Genomic DNA, 20,303 nt, shown 5'->3' with positions numbered 1-20,303 from the left:
GGTTATAGTGTTTTTATATTATATATATATATATTTAATGTATTTGATGTTATAAATAAATATTTACAAAAAAATAAAATTAAAAAAAAAAAAAAATATAAAGATTTTATGTGGAACCAAAATGATGTCAAAAAAAAAAAAAAAATTAAAAAAAAAAAAAATTAAAAAAATTAAAATAAAAAATTGAGTTTTTTTTATTTATTCAAAACATTCTTTGTTTATTATCAATATTTTTTAAAATAAACAATCATTATCATGGAAAAACGAGTAGATAATATTTTTTTTGTGTAAAATCCTTAAAAATTAATTTTAGCAAAAATAAGTTTTTTACTATAAATATTTTTGGTAAAATAATATTATTTTTACAATGAATATTTTTATTATAAATTATTTTTTTTTTATTTATTTTTTTTTTATTTTTTTTTTGATTAAAATACGATCATCTAAAAATATATGTGGTTAATATTGATATGAAAAAAAAAAAATTTCTAATTAATTTTATTACTTCATTAAATATGAAAAAAAAAAAAAAAAATAATATTTAATTTGATTTTTTATTTTTGTTATTTATGTATTTATATTTATATGGTATTTATATTTGTATTTTTTTTTTTTTTTTTTTTTTTTTTTTTTTTTTTTTTTTTCCAAAAAACCCCAAAAAATTTTTCGGGGTTTTAAAAAAAAAAAAAAACCCCAAAAAAAAATTTTTTTTTAAAAAAAAAATTTTTTTAAATAAATTTTCCAATTTTTCCGGGTTAAAAACCCCCCCCCCTAAATATATGGTTTTAAATGTTAAAAAAAAAAAAATTTCTACATTTTTTTTTCCCCCCCTTAATTGGAAAAAAAAAAAAAAAACCACTTTAATTTGAATTTTTATTTTTGTTATTTAGGCCCTTAAATCCATTGGGGATTTAAAATTGCACTTTTTTTCTTTCTTTTTTTTTTTCTTTTTTTTTTTTTTTCCCAAAAATCATCGAAAAATTTTTTCGAGTTTTTAGAAAAAATGAAAAGTCTCAAGAAAAATATTTTTTTGAAAATTTTTTTTGATATATTTAATTGATTTAATTGATTTATTTTATTTTATTTTGTTTTATTTTATTTTATTTATTTAAATTTAATTGATTTACATTTTCTAAAGCTTCAACTGGGTCGGTTGAAAAGTTCATAAAATAGGCTTGAAGTTGAGCAGGACTTAAGCTAAGATGTTTTACTTTATCGACAAATTGTGTAGCTAATTCTTGATGATCTGGATAAAATTTCAAAAACATTTTTTCTAATTGGTATGGTGAAGAGTTTGCAATTTCAATTTGTAAATCCACTCTACCTGGTCTAATTAAAACTTTATTTAATTTTTCCAAGTGGTTAGTGGTCATAAATAAGATACGACCTTCAGAGGCGGCAACACCATCCAATGCATTTAATAGACCACTGAATGTGAGTGATGAGCCATAGCCTTGGTATTGCATTGTTGAGGATGGTCCACTATAGCCTTGATATTGCATGCCACCTGATGAAATTGCATTTGATGATTGGTTTGAGGAGGAGGATGATGGTTGGTTGGTTTCATTGGTTTGAATTGCAGAGTCGATATCCTCTAATAAAATAATTGATCTTTGTGGTGCAGTACTTAAAAGTTGATTTAATGTTACATCGCTTACACCTTTGCCTGCTAAATTCAAAATACATATACTTAATTGTAATTCACCTGCCAATGCTGTAATAAAACTACTCTTTCCAGTACCTGGTGGTCCATATAATAGATAACCTCTTCTATATGGTATACCTCTTTCGTTGTACCAATCTGCATTACCTAAAAACTTTCTGACATCCGTTATAATTGTTTCTGAAATACCTTTATCTAAAATAACCGATCCAATTGGTCTTTTTCTTCTGGGGTGACCAAATCTTCTCCATTCAGTGCCCATTGATGTATATATAATAGTTTTGCCCTCTTCTTTATCCAATGCCATTATTTTAGCTTCTTCGATTAGCTTTTGAAATATATTTCTCTTTGTACCCAATGTTGTTAATGTGATCGATTCCCAAAGATTTCCTGAATTCATATCAATAACATTCTTTTCTCTAGATCTTTCCACTTTAATGACTCTACCTCTATAAAATACATAATGTGTACCAACACTTGGTATAAAATTAATTTTTGATACAATCTCACCACTTTCATGTTGATGGAATGTTGTTTCAACACTAACATGTCTTGTTGTTTTATCCTATTTTAAAAGATAAATAAAAAGTATATACTTATTAGCATGTGTGTTACATTTTAATATTAAAAGTATATTTATATATTAATAGTTTACTTTTTTTGTTGCTAACCAATCCATTAACCAATGGTATGATTTATCTTTTGATGGAACCTCTACAGATACAAAAAAGTATCTTCTACCTTGAATTAATACTGATTGGAAACCTTTTCTACCAATTGCAACAAGTGAACCAACACCAAGTAAACCAAAACCAGCTGAAAATAAAGGATTTTCAAATAATGGTTGGATTGGTTCTGGAATATATTGTAAAATTGATTTTGGTAATCCTCTTACTGGTTGTGCACCATTGACACCAGCACCACCACCAGTTATTGTGTTCATTGCTGGGTGATTCATTATTATTATTTATATTGAAGTTAAAATTAATGAAAAAATGAAATAACAAAATAATTTTAAAAACGAATAATAAAATAATTTTTAATAAAAAAAAAAATAAAAAAAATAAAAAAATGCATTTTTTTTAAATTTTTTTTTTTTATTTTTCATTTTTTCATTTTTACAAATTATTATAAAACCTAAATATATATAAAATGTCGACTAATACAGATGACTTAAAAAAAAGAAAAGCCGAAGAAGATTCTTCATTGTCATCAGATGTTAATAAGAAAATTAAAGAAGACGAAAGTGAAAATGAAAGTGAGAAAGAAGACACCAATAAAATCGATGATAAAAACTTACCTTTACCAATGCGTTTAAAGGCATTAAAAGCAAGTAAAAAAGTTTTAAGTGATCCAATTTGTACATCGGGAAATGGTTTAATTTTCACATTTGGTAATGGAAGGGAAAAGCAAGCTTCAAAAGACATAAATAAAGTATTGGATGAATATATCGACAAATTCAAAGATATTGCAGCTGAAACTAAAAAGAAGGCAAATAGCGATGATTTCGATTTCGATTCAGCTTTTCAAGCAGAGTTACAACAAATTAAAGAATCCAGCGGTTCAAAATCAAAATATGTTAAATATACATTAAAATGTAATGGTGTAGCATACATGTCATTAAATAGCGGAATTAATCCAATTGAATTAACCTCAAAAATTTTCAAAGATGCTCAAGATACTAAAGCCTTAAAATCAAAGTACAGTTTTTATATTAATGTTTTAATAACACCCCACCCCCACAAACTAATATTTAACCCATTTATACTTTAGAGAAATTAATAGAATCATACCAATTCAAAAAACATGTCATTTATCAAATATTTTTGAAGAAACTCAATCATTAGTTAATCAATATTTTAATGTGGATAATAAAGTTTATAAATATAAAATAGAATTTAAATCAAGAATGAATAATAAAATCAACAAGGTTGAATATATTCAAGAACTCGCAAAATTAGTCGACCCTAAGCATATAGTGGATTTAGATAATCCTGAATTAACTATAATAGTTGAAATTGTTAATGTAATTATTATTAATAATAAAATAATAATATCACAAATAATATAATAATATAGGTTTTTAACGAATTTTTTATCTATTTAGTTTTATTGTTTCCTTTCGATTGTTTCAAATTATAATCAATGCAAAAGATTTAATTTAATACTTTTAGCTGGATTGCCCGCTTCAAATGAACCAAAAAAAAATAAAAAAGTCAATGAATCAAAAGAAACAGAATCAACAACAGAACCAACAATAAACGAATCAAAAGAATAAAAAATATTTAATAATAATAATAATAAAATGTATTTTTTTCGATTTTGTTTACAAATTTATATTATAAATAAATATATATATATTTATAATTTTATATTTAGTTATAATTTAATATACAAATTTATTAAATAAATAAATAATAGCCAATGATTATTTTCTTTTTTTTTTTAATTATAATCTACTAGTTTTATAAGTATTTAGTGTTATTATTGTATTATTGTTATTATTGTTATTATTTATATTTGTGTTATTAATTTTATCTCCACCTCTTTCAAATAAGAGTTCAATATGGGTAGTAAATAGTTGTGAATGTAAAAATTGATCTATGAAATTGTAGTTGTTTTGATGAATTAATCTTAAAAGTTGTTCTTTGTGTATAGAATTTCCGAAATCGAAATTTGGGTTCCAGTCTATATAAAAGCCAATTGAATCCAATATAAATCTATTAAATAGCTATAAATCAAAAGATTAAAATATGTACATAAAATAATTTTAATGAAATTATGTAATATTTACCTTAAATTCGTTAGAGAATGATTGTATGCATTTAAATTCGCTCGGTATTGACTTGAATGGATAATCTAAATAATATTTTTTTCTATCTTCTTTTGAAACTTCTCTATAGAAAGGTCTTGTAAATGTTTCTAGTTTATTTTGTTCTGGTAAGGGTAGGATTGGTGAGCAATTTGTACCTAGTTTAATTTGATCATTATCTACATCCAAGATATAACAGTTATCTAAAGCATCTTTCATTTCTGATGAGTTTGGTAGCTTTGTAATGCCAATAATGAATGGAATTGGACAGTGAAGTGCATCCAATGCAGTGTTTGGTAGAATTGGAATAAATGCACCCTGGTATTCGAATGGTCTTAGTAATGGTAATAAGCCAAATATTGTATTTGAAATTGTGCCAATGTTTTTCGAGGTTACTAAAATGAATTTTTCCAATAGTACACACGATATGATTTCCATGATGGTCTTTAGTGAAAGAGTTTTAATCAATCCCGAAAGACACCATTTTTCGATTTGGTACGAATCATCACCTTCACCATAGACAGCAGGTTGTTCATTTGGATAATGTATTGTAAGTTTTTGGTTCTCCAAAGGAACATTTGTGTTATAAAAAATTTCAATAGTTTGTATAACTTCATCTATAAGATTTGGGAACTTTGATGATAGGTTTTCTTCATCTTCTTCCTCTATCTCTTTAATTCCTTTTTTCCTTTTTGGTGGTAATGGTGGTGGTGATGTAATAGTTGTAGTAGTTGTTGTAGTGTTTGTTGTGGTTGAGGTTGTTGTTTGATTTGTAGTTGTTGTAGTTGAGGTTACTGTCTCTGAAGTGGTAGTGGTGGTTATTAATTGTGATTGGTTAGTTGGTGATGGAGTTTTGCTTGATGGGTTTGAATTTGTTGATGAAGATAAATATTGTTCAACTGTTAATTGTGGACCTGATGGTGGGGGTGGTAATAATTTAGAGCCACTAATACTACTATTATCCACTGCTATGGTTGGTAATTTGGGTAATGGTTTTGGTGATGTTTGACCGCTGCTGCCTTCACTGTTACTTTCGCTACTGCTTCCATCTTTACCATTATTATTTTTGTTATTGTGGTTGTTATTTTGGTTTGTTATTGCGGGTGAGCTAAATTTGCTAGAGTTATTTGAATTGTAAAATTGAGTTGAAGAGTTGTTAAAGCTATTATATATTTGGAAACTATTTGTAGACGATGATAAATCAGATTCAGATTCAAATGTGTCATTGCTTAATGATTCTTGAATTGCAGATAATGATTCATCTAAATTTGTACTTCCATTTATTCCATTATTATTATTTGACGAAATACTAAATTGTTGTTGTTGTTGTTGTTGCTGTAGGTGTTGTTGTTGCGCTAATTTTGAAATTGATTGGGAAATCGGGGTGGAGTGAGATCTAGTATGTACAATTGAAGTGGATGCAGCTCTATGGTGGCCAAGTTTGTTTGAGGGTGACGAAAATGGTTGCAAAAGTGATGTTTCTTCGGTAGATGAGTTTAAAACTGGCGAGTCAGCAGGTGACACCGCTATTGGAGAAAAAGGTGTTGGAAAGCTACTTTTAGATAGGTTATTTTGTGGTAATGGTGGTAATGGTTTATTTGGTCTTGATTTCATATTGTTTATATATTTGGAAAATTCATTTGAAGATGCAGATAATTGTTTTGGTGAGTCACTAGAGAAAAAATAATCACGAAATTGTTGTTGTTGAGGTTGTTGTGATACTGAAAGTTGTGATTTTCCCTCTTGAAAATTATACGAAAGATAGGATGATGGCTGTATTGCTAAAGATTGTCTTTGCTGTATTGCTATTGGTTGCTTTCTTTGTTCATTTTGCTGTTTTTGTAGTGTTTTTTCTAATTTTTCTTGTTCATGAATGGATCTATTTACTTTGTTTAATCTTTCTTTACCAAGAATTGAATATATAAAGTCAAAATGAGCTTTGAAAAATGGATATCTACTAATAACACAATAACACCTTGGTGAAAAATAGCAAAAGGGTGATGTTGATGTTGTTGAAGATTCATCTGATCCACTATTATTTTTTTTATTTAGTTCTATAGACTCTGGGAAGAAATATGGAAATTCATTAATTAGTTCAGTATTTAAAACACAACATCCATACATTAAATGTTCGCCGCCTGTAATTAAAAACATAAATGAACTGTCTGATCCTTCTAATTGTGATAATGATTTATATAGTACTGAGTTGAACTCTGTTAATGAATTTCTTCTCTTTATTTGAATTAGTTTAACACCATCTGGAAAACAAAAATTTACAACTTGTGGATCGCATGGTTTATCTGGTGGGTAACTATACAATATTTTTGCATCATTCGATATCTTTTCACCTGGATTAATTACTGTTTCTTTTGATAAACCTACAACTATAAAATTTTCAATTAATCTTCCTTCTCTCATTGATTTAAATTGTCCTGATAATGAAAATTGTTCTATATTTGTCGATTCGTCTTTATTAGTTCTAAAATAAAAATGTTAATTTATATAATTATTATTTTAAAAAAATTATTAAAATTTATTTGAAGTCATGAATATTTACTCTAAAGAATCATTATTATTTGAAGCTGTACTAGAGAAATTGTCAAATGTTGATAAGTTTGAAGAAATTTCTTCATTTGTATTATTTATAATTGTTGATGATACTTGATTTTTTTCATTGTTATCATTTTCTTTTTCTTGTTCCTGTTCCTCTTTTTCTTTTTCTTGTTCCTGTTCCTGTTCCTGTTTCTCCTTTTCTTTTTCTTGTTGGTGGTGGTCAATTGAGCTTGCTAAAGAGTCATTTTCTGTTTCGGTGCCCCTAATATCTGTTCTATTAATTTCTTTTGAATCTCTTATCATTGTATGAACATTACTACTACTAATACTATTTTCTAATTTATAGTTTTCTTCAATAATCTCTTCGTTGGATTGGTTTATATCTTTACTTTTATTTAAGCTATTTTCTTCTATTTCATTTTTTGTACCATTTAGTTCTTCGCTATTTGAACTTTCTTCATTATAACTATCACTATTATTATTATTGTTATTATTGCTAATATTATTACTATTACTATTATTATTGTCAAAAGATTCTATCATTTTATAATTTTAATTTGAAAAACTAATATGAAATGAAAAAAAAATAAAAATAAAAATAAAAATAAAAATAAAAAAAAAAAAAGAATATGTTGCAAAATTAAATTAAAAAAATAAAAAAAAAAATAAAAAAGTAAAAAAATAAAAAAAATCTAAAATGTTAAAGAAAAATTAACCATTAATTGAGAGGTTGCAAATCTTTGTTGGGTTGTTATATTTTTATTATTATAAAAACTAATAAAATTAAGTTGATATTATTATTTTTATTATTATATTATTTTTACTATTATTAATATTATATAGATAAATTAAAAATATAACCTTTTTTTTATTATTGTTTTTTTTTTCTTTATTTCTTTTTAATATTAATAAATAAATTTAAATTAAAATATTAAAGTTTAAAAGTAATATTAAACACAATGTTTTTTTTTTTCTTTTTTTTTAAAAAAATAAAAAAAAAATTTAATTTTAAAAAAATAACTATGTACAAATATATCCTTTTTTTTTTTAAACACACTACCCCACATACACACAAAAAAAAGCACACACATACAATAATAGTAATATTTAAAAAAAATAATTTTGTTTTTTTTTAAAAATAAAATTTATTTTTTTTATTATTTTAAAAAATAAAAAAATAAAAAAAAAGCTTGTAAAAGATCGAACACATATAAAAATATTTTTATTTTGTTTTGTTTTTCATTTAAAAAATAATTTATTTTTAAACTGCTCCACATTTACTATATAATAGTAATAATTTATCTTTAATTGAAAAAAATATTTATAATAAAACTTATTTCACACTATTATTAGAAATTATTCAGACAAGATTTTTTTTTTAAAACAAAAAAAAAAAACCACACACAATTTAGTTTTTAAAACAGAACCTTTCAAATGAAATTTTTTCATTGTCACAATCTATTGATTAACACATTAGTTTAAAAAATAGTAATTTTAATAGTAGGATTGACAGTAATTACAGAGAATCGTAGTTAACTCATTTTCTACAAGAGTTATACAATTACAGTAGCAGTGGTAGTGGATTAGTATCAGAGTCAATCATGGTATCAGGGTGGTATATTGCACTAGAGATTAGTTTCAAACTAAAGGTCATATTAAAATGCTTTAGAGTTTTAAATATTTTTATATAATTATAAATAATAATAGAAATAATAAATAATAATGATAATAAATTACACTATTTGACTTTTTATTTTATACAATAACAGCAACTTTAAGTCAATTTATTCACCAAATTTCACAAGATGGAAAAAATTTACCATGGTTTTTAAATAATAAAAAACAATAAAAATTTAATTTATTAAAAAATTTAAAAGCTTAAAATTAAAGATCTTTATTTTGATAATGATTAGAAAATTAACTAGGGATAGAGAATTTTTAATTCTATATTATAATAATAATAAATAATAAAATTGATGATGAAGGCGGACCCGGATCTGTGACCAAATGACATTAATTTGTACTTAATAAAACGGATGAAAGTGTTAATTGTTTTTGTTGATGGTATTTGATTGATAAATTATGATAGAATAAGCCCATTGTTGAAAATAAACTTTATAGGAAAGAATGCAATTAATTCTGGATAAATAGATTTTAGAATTGAAATTTCATTTTTTCAAATTGATTAACTTGGATTTAGATTTAGAAGGCAGAATGAATCGATGAATGAATAGAGTTGGATGGATTGCTTTTATTTTTAAATGTCATGATTATTTTGATGATTATTATTCCATATTAATATTATTTACTCTATTATCTTTTTCCTTGTCTGGATCCATGAATTTTGCATTATTATTTATAATATAATCTATATCCATTATTTTTGTTATTTGTTTTATTATTATAATCATTATTTAAATAATAGTAATCAATATTATTATTTACAATATAAACATATAAAGTTGATTATTATTTATACTAATAATTATATTATTTAATATGTCTCTGGATGATGAATTATTTATATTATCAAGGTCATGCAATATTGATTATTATTACTATTATTATTTATTTAATATCATTTTTATTTTTATTATCATTTATTTATTATTAATGTTATTTATATATATTATTATGTTTTGAAATAGAAATCAAATCTTTTTAAGTTTTAAAATTAAATATTAGTTTCTTTTATATTCAAATATAATAATATTAACTTTATAAATACCTTTAAAGTACTAATACCCAATGAATGATGAATGACCTGAAAACCACAATTAATAAGAATAAACTAAACCCCCAATGAATAATGGGTGACTTGAAAAAACCTCCAATGCTTGATAAATGACGGAAAAACCCAATTAGAAAGAATAAACCTAACCCCTCAATGTAAGATGAACGATTTGAAAAACCACATCATTTGATGAATTAAAAACCCACAATGTTTAACGAATTAAAAACCACAGCGTTTGATGAATTAAAGACAACCCCAATGAATGATGAACGATTTGAAAAAACCACAACGTTTGAATGACATAATAAACCCGCAATGTATGATGAAATATTTGAAAAACAACCCCAATGTTTAATGAATGACTCGAAAACCACATTTAAAAAGAATATACTGAACCCCCTATGTTTGATGAATGACTTGAAAAACCCAATGTATGATGAATGACTTGAAAAACCCGATTAAAAAGAAAATACTGAACCCCAAATGTTTGATGAATGGCTTGAAAAACCCCGATTAAAAAGAAGATACTGAACCCCAAATGTTTGATGAGTGACCTGAAAAAAACCCCGGTGTTTGATGAATTACTTGAAAACCAAAATTATAAAGAAAATACTGAACCGCGATATAATGGAATATATGGAACCCCAATGTATGAATAATTGCTCGAAATAAACAGCGTATTGAAACTGAAAAAGAAAGTATTGAATCTGAACTAAATAAATATTAAAATTAGATATAAAATTCTTTTATATTCAAATTTAATAAAAATTACGTAAATAATAACATTATAGTTACCTTAAAATTATGAGTATCCCAATGTAGACTAAATAGAACGTGCGAAGCTTGAAAGAGAATGAGTTAAACTAAATTTGAATTAAATATTAATTTATAATTAATTAATTATAAACACTATAGTTACCTTAATTATATAAATATTATTGACATTAAATAAAGAACATGGTTATAATGAACAGAAAGAACTTGATAATACTGTGAGAGAAGAATTATAAATTAACTATATAAGAATTAAAAATAAATATTAGTTTCTTTTATATTTAAATATAATAATTATGTTATTATAAACACTATAGCTACCTTAATAAAATAAATGCCCAGAATTGACATTATAGAAAGAACTTGATAATAATGTGAGAGAAAGAATTATAATTAAACTATATAATAATTAAAATTAAATATTAGTTTCTTTTATATTTAAATATAATAATTATGTAATATAAACATTATAGTTACCTGAATAATATTAATGCCCTATTACTGACATTAAAGAAAGAGCATGGTTACACTGAAGAGAAAGAACCTGATGATACCGAGAGAGAAAGGATTATAATTGTACTATATAAAAATTAAAAATAAAATATTAGTTTCATTTATATTCAAATTTAATAATATTTTAGTAAATATTAATATTATAGTTACAATAGGGAACTTGTAAATGGAACCTTGAGAACCTTGTTTTGTAGAGTTGAAGCTATTGCGATATATTATACTGATAATGTTGAAAACGATGAGAATGTTGTCCAATGATGATGTTTACAGTTTAACCTTTGATTTATTAATAAATACGTTTCCATATGGATGGTATATTATTGATTTGTGTCCATGTAATCATAGAATTAGTGGCCAGTTAATTCCTGATACATATTCATGAAATCTAATAATTACCATTTGAAACGGTAATGTAATTCTATTCGATATCCATTTGGTCAAACAATTCCAAATCGATATTGTATTCGTTGGAATTTGCATCATCATTATTTAAATTTGTGGACTTTGATCACCTTGCTCTATGTCGGATTCGTTTGTTGAACCATTTGCTTGATTGACTCTCTACAATTAAATTATAAATTAAATTAATATATATGTTTTATTTATTATGCATAAAATATGAATGTATGAATTACTTACTCTAACCAAATAGAATGGAGCTCTACAATTTGGACATGTGTTATTACGACGATAAGACATTTCCATAATGCAATCGAAACAAAACATGTGGTTACAATCGATTGCTGCAAGTTGGCTTGGTTCAATTCTTTCGATGCAAATAGTGCAAGTATTTTCGTTTTCTCTACGTTCTGCTTCTTCTCTTTCTTGTTGTTCTCTTTGTTGCTGTTGTTCTCTTTCTTGATTTTCTCTTTCTTCTCTCTCTTGTTGTTCTCTTAATTGTTGTTCTCTTTCTCTTTCTTCTCTTTCTCTTTCTCTTTCCAATCTTTGTCTTTCTAAATCTTCTAAACGTACCCTTTCCATAGCTCTTTCTAATGTTTCTTTTAATATTGTTTGGGTACGTCCTAATTCTTCTCTTTCTTTCTGTTCTCTTTCTTTTTGTTCTTTTTCTTTTTTTTCTCTTTCTTTTTCTTTTCTTTGCTTTTCCTTAGCTTCTCTACGTTCTATAATTTCTTTTTCTAGTCTTTCTTTTTTTAATCTTTGTATTTCCAAAGATTCTCTATATTCTCTTTCTTTTCTTTCTTTTTGTAATTTTTCAATACGTTCTTTTACTTGGGTTTCTCTTTTTAATTGCTCCATATATTCATTTTCTTTTTGTTGTTCCTTTTTTAATATTTCCATATTTTCTTTTTCCATTCTTTCTCTGGTATGGTCGAATGGTGAATATGGAAATACATTTTCTGGTTGTGATGGTTCCTTTGAGGCATGGAGTTTTTCAAGAAATTTTTTTGGGGAATGACTTAAAATTTCTTGAACTACTGCGGAACGACCAGAATTTTCTCTACTATTATGATATTCGGAACAACAATACATGTTTCTGTATGCGGAATAATGGAATGTTGAGGTACTATCATATTTATTATTTTCTTTTGGGGATTGATCGATTGGGGTAGAATTTGTGGTTTCATTAATTTTGTGGTTATTGATGTGGGTGTGGTTATTGGTGTGGGTGTTATTGTTGGCTTGGGTTTCGTTGTTGGTGTGGGTGTCGTTATTGGTGTGGGTGTGGCTATTGATTTGGGTGAAGTTATTGGTTTGGGTTTCTTGTGGGGTGGAACGGAAAATAATTTTTAAAATTATTAATGACCAAATAAAAATAGCAAATAAAATTGTTTCTAACATTTTTTTAATTAATGAGTGAATATAAAAAAATGAAAGTTATTATGGAATGTGAAATATAATTGCTATTATTTAAAACTTTTTTTTGATATTATATACTATGTGAAACTATATACAAATAAAATTTTGATTTTTTATTTAATTAAAAAAGAATTTTTTTTATTTTTTTTTTAATTAATATTTTTTTGTGTGGGTCTGTAAAAACAAAAAAAAAATTTAAAGAAATTTAAAAAAAAAAGTTGTTATTAACTTTATATAAAACAATGTTTAATTTATTATAAAATTTAAAAATTAAAAAAAAAAAAAAAAAAAAAAAAAAAAACAACCCAATGTGGTTGAAGTTCATACTTTTATTATAATTTCTTTATTATAAAATTGATAATGTATATGACACATTACAATGACATATAAAACATGATATATGTTTCAATTTTTTAAAAAAAAAAAAAAAAAAACCCAATTAGATTTCTCTTTTTTTTCTTATGGATAGTATTATCTTTTATATTTGTAAATATATTATTTATGTTTCATGATTTATATATAGTTTTGTAGAAAACTATTTGTGTTAATTTGTATCGGGTATTATTTTTGATCAATTAAAAAATAAAAAAATATAAATTATTGAAATATAAATTAAAAAAAAAATTATAAAAATTAAAAAAAAAAAAAAAAAAAAATAAAATAAAAAAGACAATGTTTTGTTTGTAATATCTTTATTTAATATATTTTATCAATTTTATGAAAATGAGAATGTAGAGTATATATATATATATGATTGAGCTTGAAAAGATGATTAATAGTTAAAATACAGGACTTGTGGATGAATAAAAATAAATTTTAGCTAAAATGTAACCTTCACATGTTGATTGAGCAGGAGCTGGTATCTTTTTGAATTGCTTCTGATAATAATGGGTACGAATTGGGGTTGGTTGAATGAGATAATGGATCTATACCACAAATTGACATAACCATTCTCTTATTACTACTTGATCTTGAAACACCTAAACCTAAACATAATTTCTCTAAAGTTGAATTATTTAATTTATAAAGATCCACTGCATCACTATTATTATAACATTTGCTTGGATTAACTATACGATTTTGAGTTTTAAAACCAGTTGCAATTGATTTAAATGTAGGAACTTTTTCGTCTCTTTCATCAATTTTACAAACTTTATAATAACCATCAAGTTCAATTGCAATCCAACTTTTCTCATCTTTTAATGTATCTTTGAGTATTGTGTTAATGTTGCTACTTGAGGAATCTGAAATTGTTGCCAACCAATCTTTATTTACAATATGATTTAAATTATCTTTGGGAAAAAATGCACTATCACCAACTAAATCAAATTTAAGATCTTTATAAGTTTCTAATAAGTGATCAACACGACTTGAGGGAGTAATTTCATTATCTAACTCGTTTAAAAACTCTATAATATATGGATATTTGAATTCTTTAACAGACCCTCTTCAAGATTTTGATACGGGGCTTTTTTAGGGATGAAAAATGAATACGTTCTAAAAAGGTTCCAACCATATAGGTTAAAAGTCTATTTGCATGAGGTTTACGAGGTATACACATAACTGGAGATTTATTATTATTTTGAATATGTTTCTCATTTGAATCTGAATCTAAGATATATGTATATATTGTTTCATCAAGGGTGCAAACTTTAATTCCTTCTACCAAATCATAACTAATATCACTCATTTCACTTCCAATTCTTTTAATTTGATCATCTGTAAAGTTAGTTGTTGATTGCTTCTGTTATGAATGAATAAGTCTAATGAGCTTAAAATTAAATGTGGAGATAAACTTTAATAATGAGCTAAGGAACATAAATGACCAAACATCAAATCTTTTTTTATTTCGGTTTCTCTCCTCTGAACTATGCTGTTGTTGAGTATTACATGAGGTTTTGAGATGGGTTATAAAAGGGTGTAATTTTAAAATTATTTGATTTGAGTATTTCGATTGCCATATTATAAGATGATGGATTATTGATTTCTCGATATTGTTGGAATCCTGCATAAAGTATTCTTTTGTTTTTAATAACTTTTGAATAGTTTATATTATTCAATAAATAGTTATTATTTGATGACGATTCGATAGTTGCCTCATTATCATCTCTATTACATTTATTGTTGCTGTTTGATGAGTCAATCTGTATGTCTGATGTCATTTGTACTTGGAATGTATTGATATTGCTTTTGAATAACCAGTTTGAAATTGATAATGATAATTTGAATCCTCTTTTTGTAACTGTGAATTGATAACCTGCAAATGTGAACCTTTATCTTTATTGTTACTTCTTCTATTATTAATTTTATTATTGCATTGGTATTGTCTTCTTTAATTCTTATTTGAATCGATATTGAATATCCTATAACTTGATTTTTAATTATAACTGCTCCATTGTTATTGGTTTCTGTTTCTGCTTGATTATTATTATTGTTATTAATTGGTGATGAACAATCGAAACATGTATATTCTGAATTACATTTGCAAATGTACCTGTTGTTTTATCACATATTCCATGTTCATGGTATTTATATGAACATTCTTTTTCTGTGGTATAATATGGATATATGTTACCACTCCATGTGATTGTATTTTGTGTGAAATTGACTTTTATTGAACCAATATTACCAGTTCCGATTGTTGTTTTGATTTGATTCTGATGATAATATATTATATTTAATTTGACACCAATAGATTCTAAATATTTGATCCTTTAGAATTTCCTGATCTTAAAAGTGTTTTTTAGTTGTACAAGCATTCTTTTATCGGGTTTTAAAATCCTCAATACCAAAATAGTTGATATCGTAATTGCATACTTTACAATATTTATTCTTTCTTGAAGACTGTTCATAAATCAATTGGTTTGATGGTGTGTGTCTTTGCTAATGTTTGGGAATATATATATATGTTCATTGAAAAGCTAAATATTTGACATTCTTTATCTTTTAAAACTGCTTCACTGTTGGTATGCTTTATTTAATGGTGATATGTCTATGTGTAGTAGTTAAGTGATTGTATTTTATTTTTAATTAGTATAACATAATATAAAACAATTGTTTAGAAATAGCAGTTAACTGTCTAATTATTTACCTTACCTGATGTGTCTTTGTATTTTGCTTAATATACATTAATGAAGGACATTATATTATAATATATATTTTGTTATTTTATTTTTATTTAGTTTATAATAAAATAATGTTTATGGTGGTGCAGTATTATTTTTAGAAAATGAAAAAAATAAAAAAAAAAAATAAAAAAAATTAATTTTGAATTTTTTTTTTCACTTTTATAATAATAATTACTTTTAGAAAAGATTTCAAACAAAATGGAAAAAATTTACCATATGGTTTTTAAATAATAAAAAACATTAAAAATTTAATTTATTAAAAATTTAAATATGCTTTTAAACTAAAGATCTTTATTTTGATAATGAATAGAAAATTAACTAGGGATGGTTAATTTTTAATTCTATATTATAATAATAATAAATGATAAAATTGATGATGAAGGTGGACCTGGATCTGTTACCAAATGACATTAATTTGTACTTAATAAAACGGATGAAAGTGTTAATTGTTAATGTTGATGGTATTTAATTGATAAATGATGATAGAATAACCTATTGTTGAATATAAACTTTATTGGAAAGAATGCAATTAATTCAGAGTAAATAGATTTTAGAATTGAAATTTCGATTTTTTCAAATTGATTAACTTGGATTTAGATTTGGAAGGCAGAATGAATCGATAAATGAATAGAGTTGGATGGATTGCTTTTATTTTTAAATGTCATGATTATTTTGATGATTATTATTCCATATTAATATTATTTACTCTATTATCTTTATCCTTGTCTGGATCGAATTTTGCATTATTATTTATAATATAATCTTTTATTATATATGTCTCTGGATGATGAATTATTTATATTACCAATGTCATGGAATATTGATTATTAATATTATTATTATTATTATTATTTATATTATCATTTTCGTTATTATTATATTTTATTGTTTATATTAATATTATCGTTATTATTATGTGTTGAAATTGAAAGAATTCAAATCTAATTAAGTTTTAAAATTAAATATTAGTTTCTTTTATATTCGAATATAATAATAACTATATAAATATGAACATACCTTTAAAGTACAAGTACCCCATTGAATGATGAATGACCTGAAAACCACAATTAAAAAGAATTAAGTAGACCCCAATGAATAATGGGTGACTTGGAAAAACCCCATATTGCTTGATAAATGATGTAAAAAACCCAATTAAAAGAATAAACTAAACCCAATGAATGATGAACAATTTGAAAAACCACAGCGTTTAATTAATTAAAAACCCACAATGTTTGATGAACGATTTGAAAAAACCACAGCATTTGAATGACTTTATAAACCCACAATGTATGATGAAAGATTTGAAAAACTACCCCAATGTATAATGAATGACTTGAAAACCCCAATTAAAAAGAATATACTGAACCTCAATGTTGATGAATGACTTGAAAACCCCGATTAAAAAGAAAATACTGAACCCCAAATGTTTGATGATTGACCTGAAAAAACCCCAGAGTTTGATGAATTACTTGAAAACTTCAATTATAAAGAAAATACTGAACCGCGATATAATGGAATATATGGAACCCCCAATGTATGAATAATTGCTCGAAATAAATAACGTATTGAAACTGAAAAAGAAAGAATTGAATCTGAACTAAATAAATATTTAAATTAGATATTAGTTTCTTTTATATTCAAATTTAATAATAATTATGTAAATATTAACAATAGTTACCTTAAATTATGAATATGCCAATGTAGACTAGATAGAACGTGTGAAGCTTGAAAGAGAATGAAGTAAACTAAATATGAATTAAATATTAGTATATTTTATATTCGAATTTAATATATGTAAATATAAACACTATAGTTACCTTAATTATAAAAATGCCCTATTATTGACATTATAGAAAGAACATGGTTATACTGAAGAGAAAAAACCTGATAATACTATGAGAGATCGACCTGATAATAGTGTGAGAGAAAGAATTATAAACTATATAATAATTAAAAATAAATATTAGTTTCTTTTATATTTAAATATAATAATTATGTAATATAAACATTATAGCTACCTTAATAAAATAAATGCCTAGAATTGATATTATAGAAAGAACTTGATACTGTGAGAGAAAGAATAATAATTTAACTATATAATAATTAAAATTAAATATTAGTTTCTTTTATATTTAAATATAATATTTATGTAATTATGTAGTATAAACGCTATAGTTACTTATAATATCAATGCCCTGTTACTGACATTATAGAAAGAGCATGGTTATACTGAAGAGAAAGAACCTGATGATACCGAGAGAGAAAGGATTATAATTATACTATATAAATATTAAAATAAAATATTAGTTTCTTCTATAATAATATTTTAGTAAATATTAATATTATAGTTACAATATGATGAGAACTTATTAATGGAACCATGAGAACTTTTTAAACATTATTTTGTAGAGTTGAAGCTATTGATGAATTATTTACTAGTATACCGTAGATAACGATGAGAATGTGGTCCAATGATGATGTTTTCAGTTTAACCTTTAATGATTTACTAATTAATACAACGTTTCCTTATGGATGGTATATTATTGATCTATGTCCATGTAATCATAGAATTTGTGGCCAGCTAATTCTTGATACATATTCATGAAATCTAATAATTACCATTTGAAACGGTAATTGAAATCTATTCGATATCCATTTGGTCAAACAATTCCAAATCGATATTGGGTTCGTTGGAATTTGCATCATCATTATTTAAATTGGTGGACGTTGATCACCTTGCTCCATATTGGCTTCGTTTATTGAACCATTGACTCCCTACAATTAAATAATAAATTAAATTAATATATATATATTTTATTTATTATGTATAAAATATGGTATGAGTTACTAACTCTTACTGAAAAGAATGGAGCTCTACAATTTGGACAGGTGTTATCACGACGATAAGACCATTCCATAATGCAACCGTAACAAAATTTGTGGTTACAATCGATTTCTGCAAGTTGGTTTGGTTCAATTCTGTCCATACAAATAGTGCAAGGATCTTGGTTTTCTCTACGTTCTGCTTCTTCTCTTTCTTGTTGTTCTCTTTGTTGTTGTTCTCTTTCTTGATTTTCTCTTTCTTCTCTCTCTTGTTGTTCTCTTAATTGTTGTTCTCTTTCTCTTTCTTCTCTTTCTTCTCTTTCTAATCTTTCTAATCTTTCTCTTTCTAATCTTTCTTGTCTTTCTAAATCTTCTAAACGTACCCTTTCCATTGCTCTTTGTAATGTTTCTTTTATTATTGTTTGGGTACGTTCTAATTCTTTTCTTTCTTTCTGTTCTCTTTCTTTTTGTTCTTTTTCTTTTTTTTCTCTTTCTTTTTCTCTTTCTTTTTTTTCTTTTTCTATTCTTGCTTTTCCTTAGCTTCTCTACGTTCTATAATTTCTTTTTCTAGTCTTTCTTTTTTTAATCTTTGTCTTTCCAAAGATTCTCTATGTTCTCTTTCTTTTCTTTCTTTTTCTAATTTTTCAATACGTTCTCTTACTTGGGTTTCTCTTTTTAATTGTTCCATATATTCATTTTCTTTTTGTTGTTCCTTTTTTAATATTTCCATTTTTTCTTTTTCCATTCTTTCTCTGGTATGGTCGAATGGTGAATTTGGAAATACATTTTCTGGTTGTGATGGTTCCTTTGGGGCATGACTTAAAATTTCTTGGGTTACTGAGGAACGACCAGAATTGTCTTGATTATTATGATATTCGGAACAACAATATATATTTTTGTATGCGGAATAATAGTATGTTGAGGAACTATCATACTTATTTTTTTCTTTTGGGGATTGATCAACTGGGGTAGAATTTGTGGTTTCGTTAATTTTGTGGTTGTTGGAGTGGGTGTCGTTGTTGATGTGGGTTTGGCTATTGGTTTGGGTGTGGTTATTGGTTTGGGTGTGGCTATTGGTTTGGGTTTGGTGTGGGGTGGAACGGAAAATAATTTTTAAAATTATTAATGACCAAATAAAAATAGCAAATAAAATTGTTTCTAACATTTTTTTAATTAATGAGTGAATATATAAAAAAAATGAAAGTTATTATGGAATGTGAAATATTATTGCTATTATTTAAAACTTTTTTTTTTGATATTATATACTATGTGAAACTATATAGAAATAAAATTATATTTTTTATTTAATTAAAAAAGAATTTTTTTTATTTTTTTTTTTATTAATATTTTTTTTGTGGGAGTCTGTAAAACAAAAAAAATTTTAAAAAATTTAAAAAAAAAAGTTGTTATATTAACTTTATATAAAACAAAGTTTATTTTTTTATAATATTTTTTAAAAATTTGTTTTTTTTTTTTTTTTTTTAA

General features: G+C 24.7%; 8 protein-coding genes across 8 annotated transcripts; 2 read left to right on the top strand and 6 right to left on the bottom strand.

The window, feature by feature from the left end:
* Nucleotides 1-1,100: 1,100 nt before the first annotated feature.
* On the bottom strand, nucleotides 1,101-2,606 carry DICPUDRAFT_28373 (uncharacterized protein; the record flags this gene model as incomplete). The annotated part of the gene is made up of 2 exons (XM_003284829.1): nucleotides 1,101-2,228; nucleotides 2,319-2,606. 2 exons carry the CDS (start codon nucleotides 2,604-2,606, stop codon nucleotides 1,101-1,103), a joined length of 1,416 nt encoding a protein of 471 aa, XP_003284877.1.
* Nucleotides 2,607-2,815: 209 nt separating this feature from the next.
* Nucleotides 2,816-3,941, top strand: DICPUDRAFT_148721 (uncharacterized protein; the record flags this gene model as incomplete). The annotated part of the gene is made up of 3 exons (XM_003284843.1): nucleotides 2,816-3,363; nucleotides 3,437-3,689; nucleotides 3,771-3,941. 3 exons carry the CDS (start codon nucleotides 2,816-2,818, stop codon nucleotides 3,939-3,941), a joined length of 972 nt encoding a protein of 323 aa, XP_003284891.1.
* A 46-nt stretch (nucleotides 3,942-3,987) lies between these two features.
* On the bottom strand, nucleotides 3,988-7,965 carry DICPUDRAFT_96860 (uncharacterized protein). The gene is made up of 3 exons (XM_003284828.1): nucleotides 7,033-7,965; nucleotides 4,458-6,954; nucleotides 3,988-4,394 (listed from the first exon to the last, which is right to left on the bottom strand). Exons 1-3 carry the CDS (start codon nucleotides 7,569-7,571, stop codon nucleotides 4,113-4,115), a joined length of 3,318 nt encoding a protein of 1,105 aa, XP_003284876.1. The 5' UTR covers nucleotides 7,572-7,965; the 3' UTR covers nucleotides 3,988-4,112.
* A 3,573-nt stretch (nucleotides 7,966-11,538) lies between these two features.
* DICPUDRAFT_75839 (uncharacterized protein) lies at nucleotides 11,539-12,849 on the bottom strand (the record flags this gene model as incomplete). The annotated part of the gene is made up of 2 exons (XM_003284827.1): nucleotides 11,539-11,610; nucleotides 11,689-12,849. 2 exons carry the CDS (start codon nucleotides 12,847-12,849, stop codon nucleotides 11,539-11,541), a joined length of 1,233 nt encoding a protein of 410 aa, XP_003284875.1.
* Nucleotides 12,850-13,646: 797 nt separating this feature from the next.
* Nucleotides 13,647-17,034, bottom strand: DICPUDRAFT_148714 (uncharacterized protein; the record flags this gene model as incomplete). Its single annotated transcript, XM_003284826.1, has 6 exons — nucleotides 13,647-13,723; nucleotides 13,800-14,274; nucleotides 14,312-14,611; nucleotides 15,348-15,524; nucleotides 16,702-16,757; nucleotides 17,013-17,034. The coding sequence occupies 6 exons, from the start codon at nucleotides 17,032-17,034 to the stop codon at nucleotides 13,647-13,649; spliced, it is 1,107 nt and encodes a 368-aa protein (XP_003284874.1).
* Nucleotides 17,035-18,450: 1,416 nt separating this feature from the next.
* DICPUDRAFT_148713 (uncharacterized protein) lies at nucleotides 18,451-18,600 on the top strand (the record flags this gene model as incomplete). Its single annotated transcript, XM_003284842.1, has 1 exon — nucleotides 18,451-18,600. The coding sequence occupies one exon, from the start codon at nucleotides 18,451-18,453 to the stop codon at nucleotides 18,598-18,600; it is 150 nt and encodes a 49-aa protein (XP_003284890.1).
* Nucleotides 18,601-18,707: 107 nt separating this feature from the next.
* DICPUDRAFT_75837 (uncharacterized protein) lies at nucleotides 18,708-19,210 on the bottom strand (the record flags this gene model as incomplete). The annotated part of the gene is made up of 2 exons (XM_003284825.1): nucleotides 18,708-18,770; nucleotides 18,854-19,210. The coding sequence occupies 2 exons, from the start codon at nucleotides 19,208-19,210 to the stop codon at nucleotides 18,708-18,710; spliced, it is 420 nt and encodes a 139-aa protein (XP_003284873.1).
* A 128-nt stretch (nucleotides 19,211-19,338) lies between these two features.
* Nucleotides 19,339-19,983, bottom strand: DICPUDRAFT_148711 (uncharacterized protein; the record flags this gene model as incomplete). The annotated part of the gene is made up of 1 exon (XM_003284824.1): nucleotides 19,339-19,983. The coding sequence occupies one exon, from the start codon at nucleotides 19,981-19,983 to the stop codon at nucleotides 19,339-19,341; it is 645 nt and encodes a 214-aa protein (XP_003284872.1).
* Between the last annotated feature and the right edge of the window lie 320 nt (nucleotides 19,984-20,303).

This window comes from Dictyostelium purpureum, assembly GCF_000190715.1.
Source record: "Dictyostelium purpureum unplaced genomic scaffold DICPUscaffold_33, whole genome shotgun sequence".
NCBI lineage: Eukaryota > Evosea > Eumycetozoa > Dictyosteliales > Dictyosteliaceae > Dictyostelium > Dictyostelium purpureum.
Note: the sequence above shows the minus strand (reverse complement) of the source record. Positions and strands in the feature narration are given on the sequence as shown.